Source organism: Mobula hypostoma, chromosome 10, assembly GCF_963921235.1.
Source record: "Mobula hypostoma chromosome 10, sMobHyp1.1, whole genome shotgun sequence".
Lineage (NCBI taxonomy): Eukaryota > Metazoa > Chordata > Chondrichthyes > Myliobatiformes > Myliobatidae > Mobula > Mobula hypostoma.
In genome coordinates, this window is record NC_086106.1 from 43195049 (window position 1) to 43215214 (window position 20166).

The 20166-nt window shown below is 53.4% G+C and overlaps 1 protein-coding gene across 1 annotated transcript in view; it reads right to left on the reverse strand.

The window, feature by feature from the left end:
• The window catches only part of LOC134352528 (uncharacterized), a 276182-nt gene that overhangs the window by 202031 nt on the left and 53985 nt on the right, over nucleotides 1-20166 (reverse strand). Inside the window, exons 9-10 of the mRNA XM_063059793.1 lie at nucleotides 15376-15524; nucleotides 2732-2870 (exon numbers count right to left, since the gene is read on the reverse strand). Coding sequence (XP_062915863.1) covers nucleotides 2732-2870; nucleotides 15376-15524 — 288 coding nt within the window. The remainder of the gene's footprint in view (nucleotides 1-2731; nucleotides 2871-15375; nucleotides 15525-20166) is intronic.

Sequence of the window (20166 nt, forward strand, 5' to 3'; positions counted from 1 at the left end):
AGAGAGAGAGAGAGAGAGAGCGAGAGAGAGAGAGTGTGTGAGTGTGTGTGTGTGTGTGTGTGTGTGTGTGTGTGTGTGTGTGTATGGACACTGCACATCCTCCCTGTGACCCCATGGGTTTCCCCTAGGGTCTCTGGATTGTGTCCATGTCCCAGGGGCACGGGGGCAGTGGGTCACTCAGCCGTTGTGAATTGTTTCCCTGTGTGTGGGTGGGGCGGGGGGGGGTGGAGGGAGAATCTGGGAGGAGTTGACAGGAATGCGACAGGAATGAAACGGGATCAGTGTGAGCGGATGGCTGACTGGCGGAATTTCTGACAGCAAACTTACTGGAAGAGCCCAATGGGCCAGGCGGCATCAGAAGCCAGTGTTTCAGGTAAGGATCTTTGATCCCGACTGAGTGAGCTGTTACTGGTCGGTACAGACTGGACGGGCAGAAGGGCCTCTCTCTCTGCTGTAACTCTCTCCGACCCTTCCGTGTCGAAGAGCTGAAGTCTCTTCAACTTGAACTGGGGTTGAGGGGTGGGCAGTGAGAGAGGGTCCCATCAAAGAGAGGAGGAAATCTTCTTCAGGGCAGGCATACCCCAAAGAGACTTTGTCTCTTAGGAAGGAGATCAGTGAGATTCTCTCTCACTTCTCCCCCTCTGTGATTTTATTCTGGCTTCTACACATTCCATGCCCCCCCCCCCACTTCCTTTCCAATCCTGCTGAAGTATATTGACCGGAAACTTTGACTGTTTATTCTCCTCCATAGGTGCTGACTGACCTGTTGAGTTCCTCCAGCATTTTGTGTGTGTGTGTTGCTCCGGATTTCCCACATCTGCAGAATCCCCTGCGTCTCTGACCAGTGAGTGTGACCTGCATGTCATAAAACTAATCCCACTCTGTCTCTGACCTATCGGTCTGTGTCCTCCTGCACCTCATCTTTCCTCTGGGTTCATGGCATGGATGATGTTGAACTCTCGGACTGCAGTAAGCTGATTTCTCTCTCTGTCGCAGTCACCTATCTGTGTTGTTAACTCGAGGTCATTTCCCACATTTTTCCCCTGTGGAAGTGGAGGATGTGGCCAGCCTCCCCAAAGTGGTCCTGATCCCTGATCCCTGAACTACAGGTTAACAGCTGCCATCTCCTCTGGCTAAGCCCACCTGGATTTTGTTTGCTTCAATCAAATCCCCTCTCGTCTACCCTCTGCTCCAGGGAGAATAGCTATTTCTCCATTCTCCAATACAGGAACAGGCCTTTTGACCCACAGTGTCTGTCCTGAATTAAATTAATTCCTTCAGCACATGATCCATGTCCATCAGGCCTGGCAGAGAGCCACAAAGCAACGGGCTCCAAGATTTCCAGAACACCTGAATTTGTTAATTCTTGTCTTAATGTGAGTCATCAACCCCTGGTGCTTTCTATTTGACCTGGATAAATTTACTTTGACTGGCACGGGTTTGCTGTGTTCTGCAGTTATTTAAGTGGACTCCTAATTCGCACATATTGTGGGGTCCTAGCTTTGAGGCATCCATCGTTAAGGGCCCCAGTCAACCAAGACATGCTCTCTTCTCTTTGCTACCATCAGAAAGGAGGTACAGGAGCCTGAAGGCACACACTCACTCATTCAGAAACAGTTTCTTCCCCTCTGCCATCTGATTTCTGAACGAACATTGAACCCATGAACACCACCTCGCTGCTTTTTTAATTTTCTATCTTTTTGCTCTACTTATTTAATTTAACTGTTTAATATACATATATATACTTGGTATAATGTTCAGTTTTCTTTTCTTCTGTATATGATCATGTATTGCATTGTACGGCTGCCACAAATTTAACAAACTTCAGGATATATGCCGGTGATAGTAAACCCAATTCTGATTGAGAATGTTACATCTTACGGGGTCACTCTGCCGAGCCACCGAGGTTTTGTTGGAACTTGATGAATTAACATGTGAGACTGTCTATCCTCCACACTTGGATTCCGCCTTTGCCAGGGCGCACTGTGACATCATGTGTCTGTCTATAAGCCTCTTGGTCAATGTTCAAAGTAAATTTTATCAAAGAACATATATGTCACCATATACAACCCTGAGCTTCATTTTCTTGTGAGTGTACTCAGTAAATCTATGGAATCATAACTATAATAGAGTCAGTGAAAGACTGCACAACTTGGGTGATTAGTTAGAGTGCAGAAGACAACGAACCGTGCACATGCAAAAAGAAGGAAACTATGATAAATAAATAAGCAAAAAATATCGAGAACATGAGATGAAGAGCCTTCGAAAGTGAATCCATTATCTTGTCTTTCACCACTGTCCTACCTGATGTCACCTCTACCCCGGGAGCCTACTCCAGGCATCCACCACTCTTTGTGTAAAAGAAACTTGCCTCATAAATCTTTGAACATCCCCCCTCTTGTCTCAAACCTATTTGACAATTTCCACCCTGGGGAGAAGTACTCCCGGCTCTCTACCCTGTCAATATCTCACAAAATTTCTATCAGGCCTCTGCCATTCCAGAGAACACAACCCAAGTTTGTCTAACCTCTCCGTATAGCTTGTACCCTCCAGTCCAGGGAGCATCCTTGTGAATTTCCCTCTGCACCCCGTCCATAGCCTCCATGCCCTTCCTGTAACGAGGCAACTAGATCTGCATGCAATACTCCAAATACTCCAAAGCAGAACAATCCACTGTCAGCCCGAGGGCCACCCACTTCCCACCCCCCGGTTTGTCAAGCCGCCCCACTACCTCTTGGAACTGGCCTTCGAACCACCAGAACTCAGCCAGGCCCTCCAGGTCCTTCAGTCGCTGGTTGGACACCTGCACCAGGCGATGCACCTCCTCGTCCACCTGTTCGTAGAGGGCACAGGTGGTCTTCATGGCATCCCTGGCAATAATTCAAGAGGCACCCGTCAGGTGGAGGAGGAGACTACTCGGCCCATAAGCCTGTGCTAGTTCATAGGGAAGCAATCATTCCTCTCTCTTCAATAGCATATGCAGTTCCCATTTTCTTCCCATATTCCTGTCTACTCCACCCAGATTCCACCCCTCACCCGTACGCCGGGGGGTTTGGTTCACAGATCCCACCTCTCACCCCTACGCCGGGGGGGGGGGGTCGAGTTCACAGATCCCACCCCTCACCCGTACACCGGGGGGTTTGGTTCACAGATCCCATCCTTCACCCGTACACCGAGGGGTCAGTTCACAGCAACTGATTAACCCATCAACCCACACAGCTCTGGGATGTGGGAGGGAAATGGAGCTCTAGGGGAAAACACACGGGATCATGAGCAGAATGTGTAAAACTCCACACACACACACACACACACACACACACACACACACACGTACACACACACACACACACACAATCACACTCACAACCACACACAGACACACACACACACACACACAGACACACACACACACACACACATTCACACTCACAACCACACACACACACACACAAACACACACACACACACACACACACATTCACACTCACAACCACACACACACACACAGACACACACACACACACACAGACGCACACACACACCCACACACTCACACACACACAAACACGCACACACACACAATCACACACACACAAACACACACACAAGCACACACACACTCACACACACAATCACACTCACACACACAATCTCTCTCTCTCTCACACACACACACATACAATGTCACACACTCACTCACAGAGATACACACACAATCTCACACACTCACACACAGATGCACACACAATCTCACACACACACACACACATACAATCACACTTTCACTCAGACGCGCGCACACACAATCACACACACACTCAGACACACAGATACACTCACTCACAATCACACTCTCTCTCACACACACACATAGATACACACACACACACACACACACACACACACACACACACACACACAGATAGTCTCACAACCACTCAGTTGTGAAGATCAGGTCTCTGGGCTATGCTAGTGGCGCTAACAGCTGCACTAATGCTTTGACCAGTTGATATGATCCAGCCGACAGAGGGTTAAAATGTCAGCCTGCTGGAAAACAACAGCATCAGGAATTTGTGGCCACTGCCAGCTCCCACGGACTGAACCCTGACCCCACCCTCCCCTAAGCATCACAAGGATCGCATGGGACAGGAACGCTGCCGTGCAGTGGGCAGGGGCTTGGAGACTTGGACAATACCCAGTGACATTCCCGGGATGAAAGCTCGGCCGGGAGGGGTGCGGAATAATCAGCAGTATTGTGAGTGGCAGCACAGAGCCCAGAGCACAGCCCCTCCAACACACCAGGACACGGTGGGGGGAGGGGGGAGGAGAGTGAGGCTGCTCTCTGTCCCGGCAACATCAAAGCATCAGGGTCTTAGTTCAATACCCGTCCCTCCTCATCAGCTGCAACCCGGAGTAACTGAACTTTCACCCTGGCCTCTGGTCAGGGTCGAGGGAGCTCCCCAGCACAAGAGGGTGAGGGAGGGATGTCGAGGGAGATTCCCAGTATAGAAGGGTGAGGAAGGGGTTTCAAGGGAGCTTCCGAGCGTAGGAAGGTGAGGAAGGGGTATCGAGGGAGCTTCCCATCACAGGAGGGTGAGGGAAGGGTTTCAAGGGAGCTTCCCAGTATAGAAGGGTGAGGAAGGGGTTTCAAGGGAGCTTCCCAGTGTAGGAGGGTGAGGGAAGGGTTTTGAGGGAGCTTCCCAGCACAGGAGGGTGAGGGAAGGGTTTCGAGGGTGTTTCCCAGCACAGGAGGGTGAGGGATGGGTTTCGAGGGAGCTTCCCAGCACAGAAGGGTGAGGAAAGGATTTTGAGGGTGTTTCCCAGCACAGAAGGGTGAGGGATGGGTTTCGAGGGTGCTTCCCAGCACAGGAGGGTGAGGAAAGGGTTTCGAGGGAGCTTCCCAGCACAGGAGGGTGAGGGAGGGGTTTTGAGGGAGATTCCCAGTGTAGGAGGGTGAGGAAGGGGTTTTAAGGGAGCTTCCGAGTGTAGGAAGGTGAGGAAGGGGTATCGAGGGAGCTTCCCATCACAGGAGGGTGAGGAAGGGGTTTCAAGGCAGCTTCCCAGCACAGGAGGGTGAGGGAAGGATTTCGAGGGAGCTTCCCAGTATAGAAGGGTGAGGAAGGGGTTTCAAGGGAGCTTCCCAGCACAGGAGGGTGAGGGAGGGGTTTTGAGGGAGATTCCCAGTGTAGGAGGGTGAGGAAGGGGTTTCGAGGGAGCTTCCCAGTGTAGGAGAGTGAGGGAAGGGTTTTGAGGGAGCTTCCCAGCACAGGAGGGTGAGGGAAGGGTTTCAAGGGTGTTTCCCAGCACAGGAGGGTGAGGGATGGGATTCGAGGGAGCTTCCCAGCACAGAAGGGTGAGGAAAGGATTTTGAGGGTGTTTCCCAGCACAGGAGGGTGAGGGAAGGGTTTCGAGGGTGCTTCCCAGCACAGAAGGTTGAGGGATGGGATTTGAGGGAGCTTCCCAGCACAGGAGGGTGAGGAAAGGATTTTGAGGGTGTTTCCAAGCACAGGAGGGTGAGGGATGGGTTTCGAGGGTGCTTCCCAGCACAGGAGGGTGAGGAAAGGATTTTGAGGGAGCTTCCCAGCACAGGAGTGTGAGGGAAGAGTTTTGAGGGATCTTCCCAGCACAGGAGGGTGATGGAAGGATTTTGAGGGAGCTTCCCAGCACAGGAGGGTGAGGAAAGTGTTTTGTGGGAGCTTCCCAGCACAGGAGGGGAGGAAAGTGTTTTGAGGGAGCTTCCCAGCACAGGAGTGTGAGGGAAGAGTTTTGAGGGATCTTCCCAGCACAGGAGGGTGATGGAAGGATTTTGAGGGAGCTTCCCAGCACAGGAGGGTGAGGAAAGTGTTTTGTGGGAGCTTCCCAGCACAGGAGGGGAGGAAAGTGTTTTGAGGGAGCTTCCCAGCACAGGAGGGTGAGGCAAGTGTTTTGAGGGAGCTTCCCAGCACAGAAGGGTGAGGAAAGGGTTTTGAGGGAGATTCCCAGCATAGGAGGGTCTCGAGGGAGCTTCCCATCACAGGAGGGTGAGGCAAGGGTTTTGAGGGAGCTTCCCAGCACAGGAGGATGAGGCAAGTGTTTTGAGGGAGCTTCCCAGCACAGAAGGGTGAGGAAGGGGTTTTGAGGGAGATTCCCAGCATAGGCGGGTGAGGGAATGGTCTCGAGGGAGCTTCCCAGTATAGGAAGGTGAGGGAAGGGTCTCGAGGGAGCTTCCCATCACAGGAGGGTGAGGCAAGGGTTTTGAGGGAGCTTCCCAGCACAGGAGGATGAGGCAAGTGTTTTGAGGGAGCTTCCCAGCACAGAAGGGTGAGGAAGGGATTTTGAGGGAGATTCCCAGCATAGGCGGGTGAGGGAATGGTCTCGAGGGAGCTTCCCAGTATAGGAAGGTGTTAGTTGAAAAAATCAAAGTTCAAAGGAAATTCAGTATCAAAGTACATTTATATACACAATATACAACCCTGAGATTCATTTCCTTGTGGGTATCCTCAGCAAATGTATGAAATAGAATAGAATCAATGAAAGACAGCGCCCAACAGGATGGACAATGAGTGTGCAAAAGATAACAAACTGTGCAAATACAATAGAAAAAAATAATAAATAAACAAACAAACAAACAAACAAACAAACAAACAATAAATACTGAGAACATGAGATGAAGAACTGTCAAAAGTGAGCCCATTGGTGTGGGAGCTCACATGATACAGGAAGGTGAGGGAGAGGGTTAGAGGGAGCTCCCCAATACAAGAGGGGGTTAGAGGGAGCTTAACTCCACTGGGGAGGGTGACGATTAAGTTCCCCAGTACAGGAAGGGGTTAGGCCGGATTAGGCTTTCAAGATGCAGATGGGTGAGATTGGGGTTCAGAGGCATCTCCCCAGATACAGGAGTGTGATTGGTGGGGTAACCAGCCACTGTGAATTCCCACCCCACCCCACCCCCATTTGTGAGTGAGGGGCAGAATCTGGGGGTGCTGTAGGAACGTAGGAGGAGTGAAATGGGATTGGTGTAAATTATTGGCACAGACTGGATGGGCCAAAGGTGAATCTGGGTGAATTCTGAGACCATGGTCCATGGTCCATCCAAGCCTGGCCTCAGCTCCAGCTCCTAATCCGGCCCAGCCCCGCCACATTACTGCCCCCTTCCCCCTCCCGCCCCACCATCACCACCACCACTGTTTCTGTGTTGTGTTACAGCGTTGCCCCCTGACTGTGGGCTGTCCTGCAACTGGAGGAGGGTAGGGAGAGGGGAGAGTCACCATCTCTGGATAAGGGGTCAGCCGGCCAGATCAGAGATGGGGAAAAGTTCCTTACTCCTGGTGGGAGGGAAGGAGAATCTCTGGAACTCTCCCCTCTAGAGGGCTTCATCGAAAGTCAGTTTGCCCCGTTTGCCTTGTTGGGTGGGCCGCGGCTTGGCCCGTGACCGTAAGAAATTGCACAGCTCAGCGCATGTCGGAAACCAGCCTCCCCTCCGCGGATTCTGTCCACACTTCCCCCCGCCTCGGTAAAGCGGTCAGCTTAATCAAAGACCCCCCTCCCACCACGGACATTCCCTCTCCTCCCCTCTTCCACCAGAAGTCAGAAAAGCTTGAAAAGTTTGAAAAAAGTTTTCAAGGACAACTTTTACCCTGCTATCAGAAGGCTACAAATAGCTCTCTAATGATAAGATGAATGCTTCATTTCACGATCCACTTTGTTATGACCTCTTGTCCCTACACTGCACTCTCTCTGAACCCGTGACACCGATTCCCTATTCTTTTCTTGGCTTACCTGGTTCTACTTCAATGCACTGAGTAACGATCTGCTCTGAGTGGATGGTATGCAAGACCGTGCTCTGTGTGACAATGCCTTTGACCTCAGGAACCAGCCTGGTGGAGCTCATCCACTCCGCTTCCCCGGCGGACGGTGGGTGGTAGGGTAGGTAGTCACCGAGGATCTCCAAGCTCTGGATACCGAGGGAGCAGATGGTAGGAAATTGGGGCTCAGGTTGAAGATTGGCCCCCTAGACGTATTGCACTGGGCGACAGGGCTAAGGGGCCAAGCGATCCACCCCCCCCTTCTCCTCTCCCGTCAGACTCCTCCATCTGCTGCCCTTTGCCACCTCTGCCAGTCACCCCCCTCCTCACCCGGGTCCACCCGGATCCCGCTCCACCCCCTTGCCCACACCTCTTTGTTCCGTTTCCCTCTACTCTGCACACCTCTGCCCAGCTGAACCGCCGGGCACTTCGCTCACCGCCATTCCTGGACCTCAAACAACCCTTCCAGGGGGAGGTGACACCTCACCTGCGACTGTCGCACTCGTCTACGGTGTCGGTGCTCCACAGAGCACCTTCGCCCTGTCGGCTGCAACAGCCAGGACCTTCCGGTGGCCACCCATTTCAATTCAACTCCCTGTTCCCACACCAACGTCCGTTTACAGCCTCCTCTACTGCCCCGAAGAGGCCACGCCCAGGACGGAGGAGCAACACCTCAGAATGCGCCTGGGATCCTCCAACCTGCTGGCATCAGCAGTGAGATCTCCAGCTTCCATAAACTGCTCACCTCTGCTTCTCCCTCACACGTCTTTGTATCACCCTGATTATGATAGCCCTCTCAGCAGCTCTCTTCTGCTTCCTTGTCCTCATCTCCCTCTGGTCCACCTCCTCCTTCCCTCTAGTCCATGGTCCACTGTCCCCTCTTGTCAGATTTCTTCTTCGTCATCCCTTTACCTCTACCACCCATCACCTCCAGCATCTCCCCCCTTTACCTGGTCTCAACAATCACCTGCCAGCTTGTACTCCTCCTCCTCCTTCTTCTTCTTCTATTTCTTCTTCTCCTCCTCCTCCTCTTCCTCCTCCTCCTCCTTCTTCTTCTTCTTCTCCTCCTCCTCCTCCTCTTCTTCCTCTTCCTCTTCCTCCTCCTCTTCCTCCTCCTCCTCCTCTCCTTCCTCCTCTCCCTCCTCCTCTTCTTCTTCTTCCTCTTCCTCTTCCTCCTCCTCCTCCTCCCACCCCTTATTCTGGATTCTGCCGCCTTCCTTTCTAATCCTGGTGAAGTGTCTAGGCCCAGAAGGCTGACTGTCCATTTCTCTCCACGGGTGCCGCCTGGCCCACTGAACCCCTCCGGGATTCTGTCTAGGTGGTGCCTCAGATTTCCGACGCCTGCATGTCTGTGCCCGTCCAGCATCTCACCTACCGCTCTTGCACCCCGGTTCCCGTCCTCCTCTCTCTAACCAAGAAGGCCGGGGAGGTGAGACACAGGGGGTCATGAGACTGACCTGCAGGTGCTGGTGACAAACCAGCGTGTCGGAATGGTGGGTGGACTGAATCCTCTGGGTACGTGGTGGGGGAGTCTAAGACCAGGGGCTACAGCCTCAGAACAGAGGGTCATCCATTTAGAACCGAGGTCAAGATGAACTTTAGCCAAGGGGTGGGGAATCTGTGGGAATCGTTGCCACAAGAGGCTGTGGAGGCTGTCAGAGGGTGTAGTTAAGGCCAAAGTTAATAATTTCTTGATTCGTCAGGCATGAAAGGATATGGGGAGAAGGCAGGAGATTGGGACTGAGAGAGAAATGGATCAGCCATGTTGAAATGGTGAAGCAGACTCTATGGGACAAATGGCCCAATTCTGCTCCAAAGTTTTCTTCCGACCCTTTGAGCCAGTGGTTCCCAACCTCTGGGTGGCGGACCGATACCGGGCCGCGAAGCATGCCGGGGTGCAGTGGTCCCGGAACGCATCCGGCACATCTTTAAGAAAAAAGCACAAAATAAACAAGCTAATTGATTAGGTGCCACCCAGCACGTAAATATCGGCCCAGATCAGAGGCGACGCAATCAGCAATTGCCTCTGATCTGGGCCAATATTTACGTGCCGGGTGGCTCCTAATTAATTAGCTTGTTTATTTTGGATTCTTTCTTAAAGATGTGTTGGGTGCGTTCCGGGACGACTGCTTTGAGCCACGCTGCCCAAAAACTCCCCAGTTTAATCCTAGCCTGATCGTGAGACAATTTACAATGACCAATTAACCTACCATCTGGAACATCTTCGGACTGGGGGAGGAAGGCAGAGCATGCGGAGGAAACCCATGTGGGAGAACGTCCAATCTCCTTGCTAGCAGTGGCAGGAACTGAACCCGGGTCTCCCATGTGGTAAAGTGTTGTGCTAACCACTACACTATCGTGCCACCCAGGGGTCTTGCGGTGCAGCACCAAGGGAGATTCTGGAGGATGGCAGGCCGTGGGCTGCTCAGGTTAGGCACATGGTGAATGCCTCCGTTCTCCTACGGCCATCCATGAAACAGAGAGGCTCACTGGTCAGGTTGTCCGAGGGAAGGGTTGGGGAAATGGGAAGTGCGGAGTCACGGTGAAGCACTTCCCTTGCACGCTGTTTATCCAGGTCAGGTCATCTCACAGTGCAGTGAGGTCGACCAGTAGCAGAATGCAGAACAAGTCTATCAGTTACGGAGGGCGTGCGGTGCAGGCAGACAATAAGGTATTTCCTACAGCATGGCTTCGCGATGGGATTTGCATCAGAACTTGCAGATTGAGGTTGAGGTTGAGGTTTCTGGGAACAAGGGATAACATTTGAGGATGGGAAGGTTCGGGACCCAGAACCTTGGGAATTCTTCCCTCCCCCCCCACTCCATAGGACCATAGAAACTACAGCACAGAAACAGGCCCTTTGGCCCTTCTTGGCTGTGCCGAACAATTTTCTGCCTAGTCCCACTGACCTGCACACGGACCATATCCCTCCATACACCTCCCATCCATGTATCTGTCCAATTTATTCTTAAATGTTAAAAAAGAACCCGCATTTACCACCTCGTCTGGCAGCTCATTCCATACTCCCACCACTCTCTGTGTGAAGAAGCCCCCCTTAATGTTCCCTTTAAACTTTCCCCCCTCACCCTTAACCCATGTCCTCTGGTTTTTTTCTCCCCTTGCCTCAGTGAAAAAAGCCTGCTTGCATTCACTCTATCTATACCCATCATAATTTTATATACCTCTATCAAATCTCCCCTCATTCTTCTACGCTCCAGGGAATAAAGTCCTAACCTATTCAACTTTTCTCTGTAACTGAGTTTCTCAAGTCCCGGCAACATCCTTGTAAACCTTCTCTGCACTCTTTCAACCTTATTTATATCCTTCCTGTAATTTGGTGACCAAAACTGAACACAATACTCCAGATTCGGCCTCACCAATGCCTTATACAACCTCATCATAACATTCCAGCTCTTATACTCAATACTTCGATTAATAAAGGCCAATGTACCAAAAGCTCTCTTTACGACCCTATCTACCTGTGACGACACTTTTAGGGAATTTTGTATCTGTATTCCCAGATCCCTCTGTTCCACTGCACTCCTCAGTGCCTTACCATTAACCCTGTACGTTCTACGTTGCTTTGTCCTTCCAACCTGCAATACCTCACACTTGTCAGTATTAAACTCCATCTGCCATTTTTCAGCCCATTTTTCCAGCTGGTCCAAGTCCCTCTGCAGGCTCTGAAAACCTTCCTCACTGTCTACTACACCTCCAATCTTTGTATCATCAGCAAACTTGCTGATCCAATTTACCACATTATCATCCAGATCATTGATATAGATGACAAATAACAATGGACCCAGCACTGATCCCTGTGGCACACCACTAGTCACAGGCCTCCACTCAGAGAAGCAATTCTCTACCACCACTCTCTGGCTTCTTCCATCGAGCCAATGTTTAATCCAATTTACCACCTCTCCATGTATACCTAGCGACTGAATTTTCCTAACTAACCTCCCATGCGGGACCTTGTCAAAGGCCTTACTGAAGTCCATGTAGACAATATCCACTGCCTTCCCTTCATCCACTTTGCTGGTAACCTCCTCAAAAAACTCCAACAGATTGGTCAAACATGACCTACCACGCACAAAGCCATGTTGACTCTCCCTAATAAGCCCCTGTCTATCCAAATGCTTGTAGATTCTGTCTCTTAGTACTCCCTCCAATAACTTACCTACTACTGACGTTAAACTCACCGGCCTATAATTTCCCGGATTACTTTTCGATCCTTTTTTAAACAATGGAACAACATGAGCCACACTCCAATCCTCTGGCACTTCACTCGTAGACAGCGACATTTTAAATATTTCTGCCAGGGCCCCCGCAATTTCAACACTAGTCTCCTTCAAGGTCCGAGGGAACGCTCTGTCAGGTCCCGGGGATTTATCCACTTTAATTTTCCTCAAGACAGCAAGCACCTCCTCCTTTTCAATCTGTATAGTTTCCATGGTCTCACTACTTGATTCCCTCAATTCCATAGATTTCATGCCAGCTTCCTTAGTAAATACAGACGCAAAAAACCTATTTAAGATCTCCCCCATTTCCTTTGGTTCCGCACATAGCCGACCACTCTGATCTTCAAGAGGATCAATTTTATCCCTTACAATCCTTTTGCTCTTAATATACTTGTAAAAGCTCTTTGGATTATCCTTCACTTTGACTGCCAAGGCAACCTCATGTCTTCTTTTAGCCCTCCTGATTTCTTTCTTAAGTATTTTCTTGCACTTCTTATACTCCTCAAGCACCTGATTTACCCCCTGTTTCCTATACATTTCATACAACTCCCTCTTCTTCTTTATCAGAGTTGCAATATCCCTTGAGAACCAAGGTTCCTTATTCCTATTCAATTTGCCTTTAATCCTGACAGGAACATACAAACTCTGCACTCTCAAAATTTCCCCTTTGAAGGCTTCCCACCTACGAATCACATCTTTGCCAGAGAACAACCTGTCCCAATCCACGCTTTTTAGATCCTTTCTCATTTCTTCAAATTTGGCCTTCTTCCAGTTCAGAACCTCAACCCTAGGACCAGATCTATCCTTGTCCATGACCAAATTGAAACTAATGGTGTTATGATCACTGGAACCAAAGTGCTCCCCTACACAGACTTCTGTCACTTGCCCTAATTCGTTTCCTAACAGGAGATCCAATATTGCATTCCCTCTAGTTGGTCCCTCTATATATTGATTTAGAAAACTTTCCTGAACACATTTTACAAACTCTAAACCATCTAGACCCCTAACAGTATGGGAGTCCCAATCAACGTATGGAAGATTAAAATCCCCTACCACCACAACTTTATGTTTCCTGCAGTTGCCTGCTATCTCTCTGCAGATTTGCTCTTCCAAGTCTCGTTGACTATTGGGTGGTCTGTAATACAATCCCACTAATGTGGCCATACCTTTCCTGTTTCTCAGCTCCACCCATTAGGACTCAGTAGACAAGCCCTCTAATCTGTCCTGCCTGAACACTGCTGTAATATTTTCCCTAACAAGCAATGCTACTCCCCCACCTTTCATTCCTCTGCCTCAATCACATCTGAAACATCGGAACCCTGGATATTAAGCTGCCCGTCCTGCCCCTCCTGTAGCCAAGTTTCACTAATTGCTATAACGTCATAATTCCACGTGTCAATCCACGCTCTCAACTCATCCGCCTTCCCCGCAATACTCCTAGCATTGAAATATATACACCTCAGAAGATTTTTACCACCACTCACAACCTTTCTATCAGCGGATTTGCTTAAACTTTTAACATCATTTATTTTCACCCCAGCCACACTGTCAGCTCTGGCACTCTGGTTCCCATCCCCCTGCAAATCTAGTTTAAAGCCTCCCCAATAGCACTAACAAACCTCCCTGAAAGGATATTGGTCCCCCTGTGGTTCAAGTGTAACCCGTCTCTCTTGTACAGGTCCCACCTGCCCCAGAAGAGGTCCCAATGATCCTGAAATCTGAAACCCTGCCCCCTACACCAGTTCCTCAGCCACTTGTTCCTCCTCCAGAGCATCCTATTCCTACCCTTACTCCTCGAGCTGTGGAGAACAAATCGCTGAGGTGACCCCTGGAGAGACTGGTGGATGTCAGGACATTTCAAGGGGATCAAGGGAGACGGAGCTGCACCAGGAAACGGTGCTGGGGGCGGGGGGGGGGGTGGGTAAGGCATCTCGAGGAATGGTCACCATCCACCCGTTTACCCTGATTCTGCTTAATTCTCCTCATTCCATCAACTCCCCCACCCCCCATTAGGTATAGGAACAAAGTTAGGACATTCGGCCCATCGAGTCTGTTCTGCCATTCAATCATGGTTGATTTTGTTCTAACTCCATTCTCTCCACTTCTCCCTGTAACCTTTAACCCCTTGACTGGAGAAGACCCCATCAGTCTCTGCCTTAAACACACCCAGCGGCTTGGTCCCCACTGTCCTCTGTGGCAGCAACTTCCACAGATCCGGCTGAAGAGATTCCTCCTCGTCTCCATTCTAAAGGGACATTCCTTTATTCCGGGGCTGTGCCCTTGGATTATCACCTGTGGGGCTGGCGGTGGGACACAATTCTCAGCAACCAGCTAACGGATTAACCCACAGATGTACGGGTAGGGTTAGTGGGTTGTGGGGAGGCTGTGGAAGCAGGGAGACATATGGGCTGCCCACACAATCCGCATTGACTTGATTGGACATTAAGCAACACATTTCACCGTTTGCTTCAATGTACAAAGAACAAGTAAATAAAGCTATTGCTTTAGCAATATTAGACGCACGTGACTGGGACGTGATAATATCACAGGAAGAACATGCACACTACACACACTCACACACACTCACACTCTCTCATACTCACACACTCTCACAACACACACACACACACACACACACACTCTCTCTCACACTCACACACTCTCTCTCACACATACACACATATTCACACATACACACCCACACTCTCTCACACTCACAACACACACACTCACACACACATATTCACCAACACACACACTCTCTCACACACACACTCACACAAATGCACACACTCTCACACACTCTCTCTCACACAGACATATTCACACACACACTCTCACACTCTCCCACACACACACACACACACACACACTCTCACATACTCACACACACTCTCTCACACACACTGACACACTCACTCTCACGAACTCACACAAACACACACACTCTCACACACTTCCTCTCACATAGTCACTCTCTGACACACTCACACACACACTTACACACTCTGTCACATACTCACACACACCCACGGTCTGTCTCTCTCACATACACACACACACACACACAATATTCCAGAGGTCAGAATTGAACCCAGGTCTTTTGAGCGGTGAGACACTGGCTCTAAGCACTTCTATCGTGTTTCCCAGGCTTCCCTCTGAACTCAGACCCTCTTTTCCAGAATCATCCCAACAAACACCCTCCACCACCCACCCCCCACCCCCCACCCCCCGCCGACTCTGCAGAGCTGTCACACTGGCATCTCAGAGGTTCACTGTGACTCTGGTACAACCTCTCATCCTCAGGGCCCCCTGCACGAATCAGCCGGGGGTTACGACGGGCGAGACCTCACCTGTGATCCTCCAGGCCACTGTTGGTGACCATCTCCCTCTTCAGCTTCACCAGGATAGCGGCTCCTTCCTGCTGAAGTCCAGTCAGTCGAGTGTCCTGCAGCACGCGTCTCATTAATAGCTGATCCTCCTCAATGAAGGTGGCGACCTCCTGCACAGGGAGCACACAAACAGATCCATCAGGGACAGCGATGCCAGCCCACCCCATCAACACTGCATCCGGAATATCAACCCACTGTTATCCCACAGGTGTAAGTCAGGTAAAGAATGCTCCCTCATTACCAGCCTCAACACACTGAGGCTGTAACTCCCGTCTGGGGATGGGCTCCTGGTGGATTTAAATGGAATATGAGGAATGGGGTCCCGGTGGGTTCAGTGTGGGGAACGGTGTCCAGGTGGGATCGGTGTGGGGAACAGGGTCCCTTTGGGTTCACTGTGGGTAAACGGGGTCCCTGTGGGATCAGTGTAGGGGATGGGGTCCCGGTGGGTTTAGTTTGGGGAACGGGATCCCGGTGCGTTTAGTGTGGGCAACGGGGTCCCGGTGGATTCAGTGTTGGGTACGGAGTCCCGGTGGGTTTAGTGTGGGGTATGGGATCCCGGTGGGTTTAGTGTGGGTGACGGGGTCCCGGTGAGTTCAGTGTGGGGAACGGGGTCCCGGTGGGTTTAGTGTGGGTGACGGGGTCCCGGTGGGTTCAGTGTGGGGAATGGGGTCCCGGTGGGTTCAGTGTGGGGAACGGGGTCCCGATGGATTCAGTGTTGGGTACGGAGTCCCGGTGGGTTCAGTATGGGGTACGGGATCCCGGTGGGTTTAGTGTGGGTGACGGGGTCCCGGTGGGTTCAGTGTGGGGAACGGGGTCCCGGTGCGTTCAGTGTGGGGAACAGCGTCATGGTGGGTTTAAGGTGGGGAACGGGATCCCGGTGGGTTCAGTGTGGGGAACGGGGTCCCGGTGGGTTCAGTGTGGGGAATGGGGTCCTGGTGGGTTCAGTGTGGGGAACGGGGTCCCGGTGGGTTTAGTGTGGGGAACGGGGTCCCGGTGGGTTCAGTGTGGGTGACGGGGTCCCGGTGGGTTCAGTGTGGGGAATGGGGTCCCAGTGGGTTTAGTGTGGGGAACAGGGTCCCGGTGGTTTCAGTGTGGGGAACAGGGTCCCTGTGGGATCAATGTGGGGAACGAGGTCCCGGTGTTTTCAGTGTGGGGAATGGGGTCCCAGTCAGTCTCGTCTGAGGACTGGAGTCCCGGTGGGTTTAGTGTGGGTGACGGGGTCCCGGTGGGTTCAGTGTCGGGAACGGGATCCCAGTGCTTTCAGTGTGTGGGGAACGGGGTCCTAGTGCTTTCATTGTGGGGAACGGGGTCATGGTGGGTTTAGGGTAATGAACGGGATCCCGGTGAGATCAGTGTGGAGAAACAGGGTCCCGGTGGGTTTAGTCTAGGTGACAGGGTCCCGGTGGGTTCAGTGTGGGGAACGGGGTCCCAGTGCGTTCAGTGTGGCGAACGGGGTCCCAGTGGGTTCAGTGTGGATGACAGGGTCCCGGTGGGTTTAGTGTGGGAAGCGGGTTCCCAGTGGGTTCAGTGTGGGTGACGGGGTCCCGGTGGGTTTAGTGTGGGGAACGGGGTCCCGGTGGGTTTAGTGTGGGGAACGGGGTCCCGGTGGGTTCAGTGTGGGGAACGGGGTCCCGGTGGGTTTAGTGTGGGTGACGGGGTCCCGGTGGGTTCAGTGTGGGGAACGGGGTCCCGGTGTGTTCAGTGTGGGGAACGGAGTCATGGTGGGTTTAGGGTGGGGAATGGAATCCCGGTGGGTTCAGTGTGTGGAACGGGTTCCCGCCGGGTTCAGTGTGGGTAACGGGATTCCAGTAGGTTCAGTGTGGGGAATGGGGTCCGGGTGGGTTCAGTGTGGGGAACGGGGTCCCGGTGGGTTCAGTGTGGGGAACAGGGTCCCGGTGGGTTCAGTGTTTGAAACTGGGTCCCGCTGGGCTCAGTGTGGGGTTCTGGTTCCGGTGGATTCAGTGTGGGGTACGGGGTTCCGGTGGGTTCAGTGTGGGGAACGGGGTCCCGGTGGGTTCAGTGTGGGGAACGGGGTCCCGGTGGGTTCAGTGTGGGGAATGGGGTCCCGGTGGGTTCAGTGTGGGGAACGGGGTCCCGGTGGGTTTAGTGTGGGGAACGGGGTCCCGGTGGGTTTAGTGTGGGGAACGGGGTCCCGGTGGGTTCAGTGTGGGGAACAGGGTCCCGGTGGGTTCAGTGTGTGGAACGGGGTCGCGTTGGGCTCAGTGTGGGGTTCTGGTTCCGGTGGGTTCAGTGTCGGGTACGTAGTCCCGGTGGGTTTAGTGTGGGCAACGTGGTCCCGATTGTTTCAGTGTGGGGAACGGGGTCCCGGTGAGTTCAGTGTGGGTGACGGGGTCCCAGTGGGTTCCTTGTGGGTAACGGGGTTATGGTGGGTTCAGTGTGGGGGGTTCCCAGTGGGATTTGTGTGGGTGAGGGGGTCCCGGTGGGATTAGTTGTGGGTGAGGGTGTCCCGGTGGGTTTACTGTGGGGAACGTTGTCCCGATGGGTTTAGTGTGGGGAACGGGGTCCCGGTGGGTTCAGTGTGGGGAACGGGGTCCCAGTGCTTTCAGTGTGTGGGGAACAGGGTCCTAGTGCTTTCATTGTGGGGAACGGGGTCATGGTGGGTTTAGGGTAGTGAACGGGATCCCGGTGAGATCAGTGTGGGGAAACAGGGTCCCGGTGGGTTTAGTGTGGGTGACGGGGTCCCGGTGGGTTCAGTGTGGGGAACGGGGTCCCGGTGGGTTCAGTGTGGGGAACGGGGTCCCGGTGGGTTTAGTGTGGGTGACGGGATCCCAGTGGGTTCAGTGTGGGGAAGGGGTCCCGGTGGGTTCAGTGTGGGGAATGGGGTCCCGGTTGGATCAGTGTGGGGAACGGGGTCCTGGTGGATTCAGTGTGGGGAACGGCGTCCCATTGGGTTCAGTGTGGGTGATGGGATCCCAGTGGGTTCAGTGTGGGGAAGGGATCCCGTTGGGTTTAGTATGGGTGACGGGGTCCTGGTGGGTTCAGTGTGGAGAATGGGGTCCCGGTGAGTTCAGTGTGGGGAATGGTGTCCCGGTGGGTTCAGTGTGAGGAACGGGGTCCCAGTGGGTTTAGTGTGGGGAACGGGGTCCCGGTGGTTTCAGTGTGGGGAACGGGGTCCCGGTGGGTTCAGTGTGGGGAACGGGGTCCCAGTGGGTTTCTTGTGGGTAACGGGGTTATGGTGGGTTCAGTGTGGGGGGGTCCCAGTGGGATTTGTGTGGGTGAGGGGGTCTCGGTGGGATTAGTGTGGGTGAGGGGGTCCCGGTGGGTTCAGTGTGGGGAACGGGGTCCCGGTGGGTTCAGTGTGGGGAACGTTGTCCCAGTGGGTTTTGTGTGGGATATGGAGTCCCGGTGGGTTCAGTGTGGGTGACGGGGTCCCGGTGGGTTCAGTGTGGGGAACGGGGTCCCGGTGGGTTCAGTGTGGGGAAACGGGGTCCCGGTGGGTTCAGTGTGGGGAACGGGGTCCCGGTGGGTTCAGTGTGGGGAACGGGGTCCCGGTGGGTTCAGTGTGGGGAACGGGGTCCCGGTGCGTTCAGTGTGGGGAACGGGGTCCCGGTGGGTTCAGTGTGGGGAACGGGGTCCCGGTGGGTTCAGTGTGGGGAACGGGGTCCCGGTGGGTTCAGTGTGGGGAACGGGGTCCCGGTGGGTTCAGTGTGGGAAACGGGGTCCCAGTGGGTATAGTGTGGGGACCGGGGTCCCAGTGGGTTTAGTGTGGGGAACGGGGTCCCGGTGGGTTCAGTGTGGGGAACGGGGTCCCGGTGGGTTCAGTGTGGGTAACGGGGTCCCGGTGGGTTCAGTGTGGGGAATGGGGTCCCGGTGGGTTTAGTGTGGGGAACGGGGTCCCGGTGGGTTCAGTGTGGGGAACGGGGTCCCGGTGGGTTCAGTGTGGGGAACGGGGTCCCAGTGGGTTCAGTGTGGGTGACGGGGTCCCGGTGGGTTTAGTGTGGGAAGCGGGTTCCCAGTGGGTTCAGTGTGGGTGACGGGGTCCCGGTGGGTTTAGTGTGGGGAACGGGTTCACGGTGGGTTTAGTGTGGGGAACGGGGTCCCGGTGGGTTCGGTGTGGGGAACGGGGTCTCGTTGGGTACAGTGTGGGTAAACGGGGTCCCGGTGGGTTCCGTGTGGGGAATGGGGTCCCGGTGGGTTCAGTGTGGGGAACGGGGTCCCGGTGGGTTCAGTGTGGTGAACGGGGTCTCAGTGGGTTTGGTGTGGGGAACGGGGTCCCGGTGGTTTCAGTGTGGGGAACGTGGTCCCTGTGGGATCAATGTGGGGAACGAGGTCCCGGTGGTTTCAGTGTGGGGAACGGGGTCCCGGTGTTTTCAGTGTGGGGAAAGGGGTCCCGGTGGGTATAGTCTGGGGACCGGGGTCCCGGTGGGTTTAGTGTGGGGAATGGGGTCCCGGTGGGTTCAGTGTTGGGAACGGGGTCCCGGTGGGTTTAGTGTGGGTGACGGGATCCCAGTGGGTTCAGTGTGGGGAATGGGGTCCCGGTGGGTTTAGTGTGGGGAACGGGGTCCCGGTGGGTTCAGTGTGGGGAACGGGGTCCCGGTGGGTTCAGTGTTTGAAACGGGGTCCCGTTGGGCTCAGTGTGGGGTTCTGGTTCTGGTGGATTCAGTGTGGGGTACGGGGTTCCGGTGGGTTCAGTGTGGGTAACGGGGTCTCGGTGGGTTCACTGTGGTGAACGGGGTCCCAGTGGGTTTAGTGTGGGGAACGTGGTCCCTGTGGGATCAATGTGGGGAACGA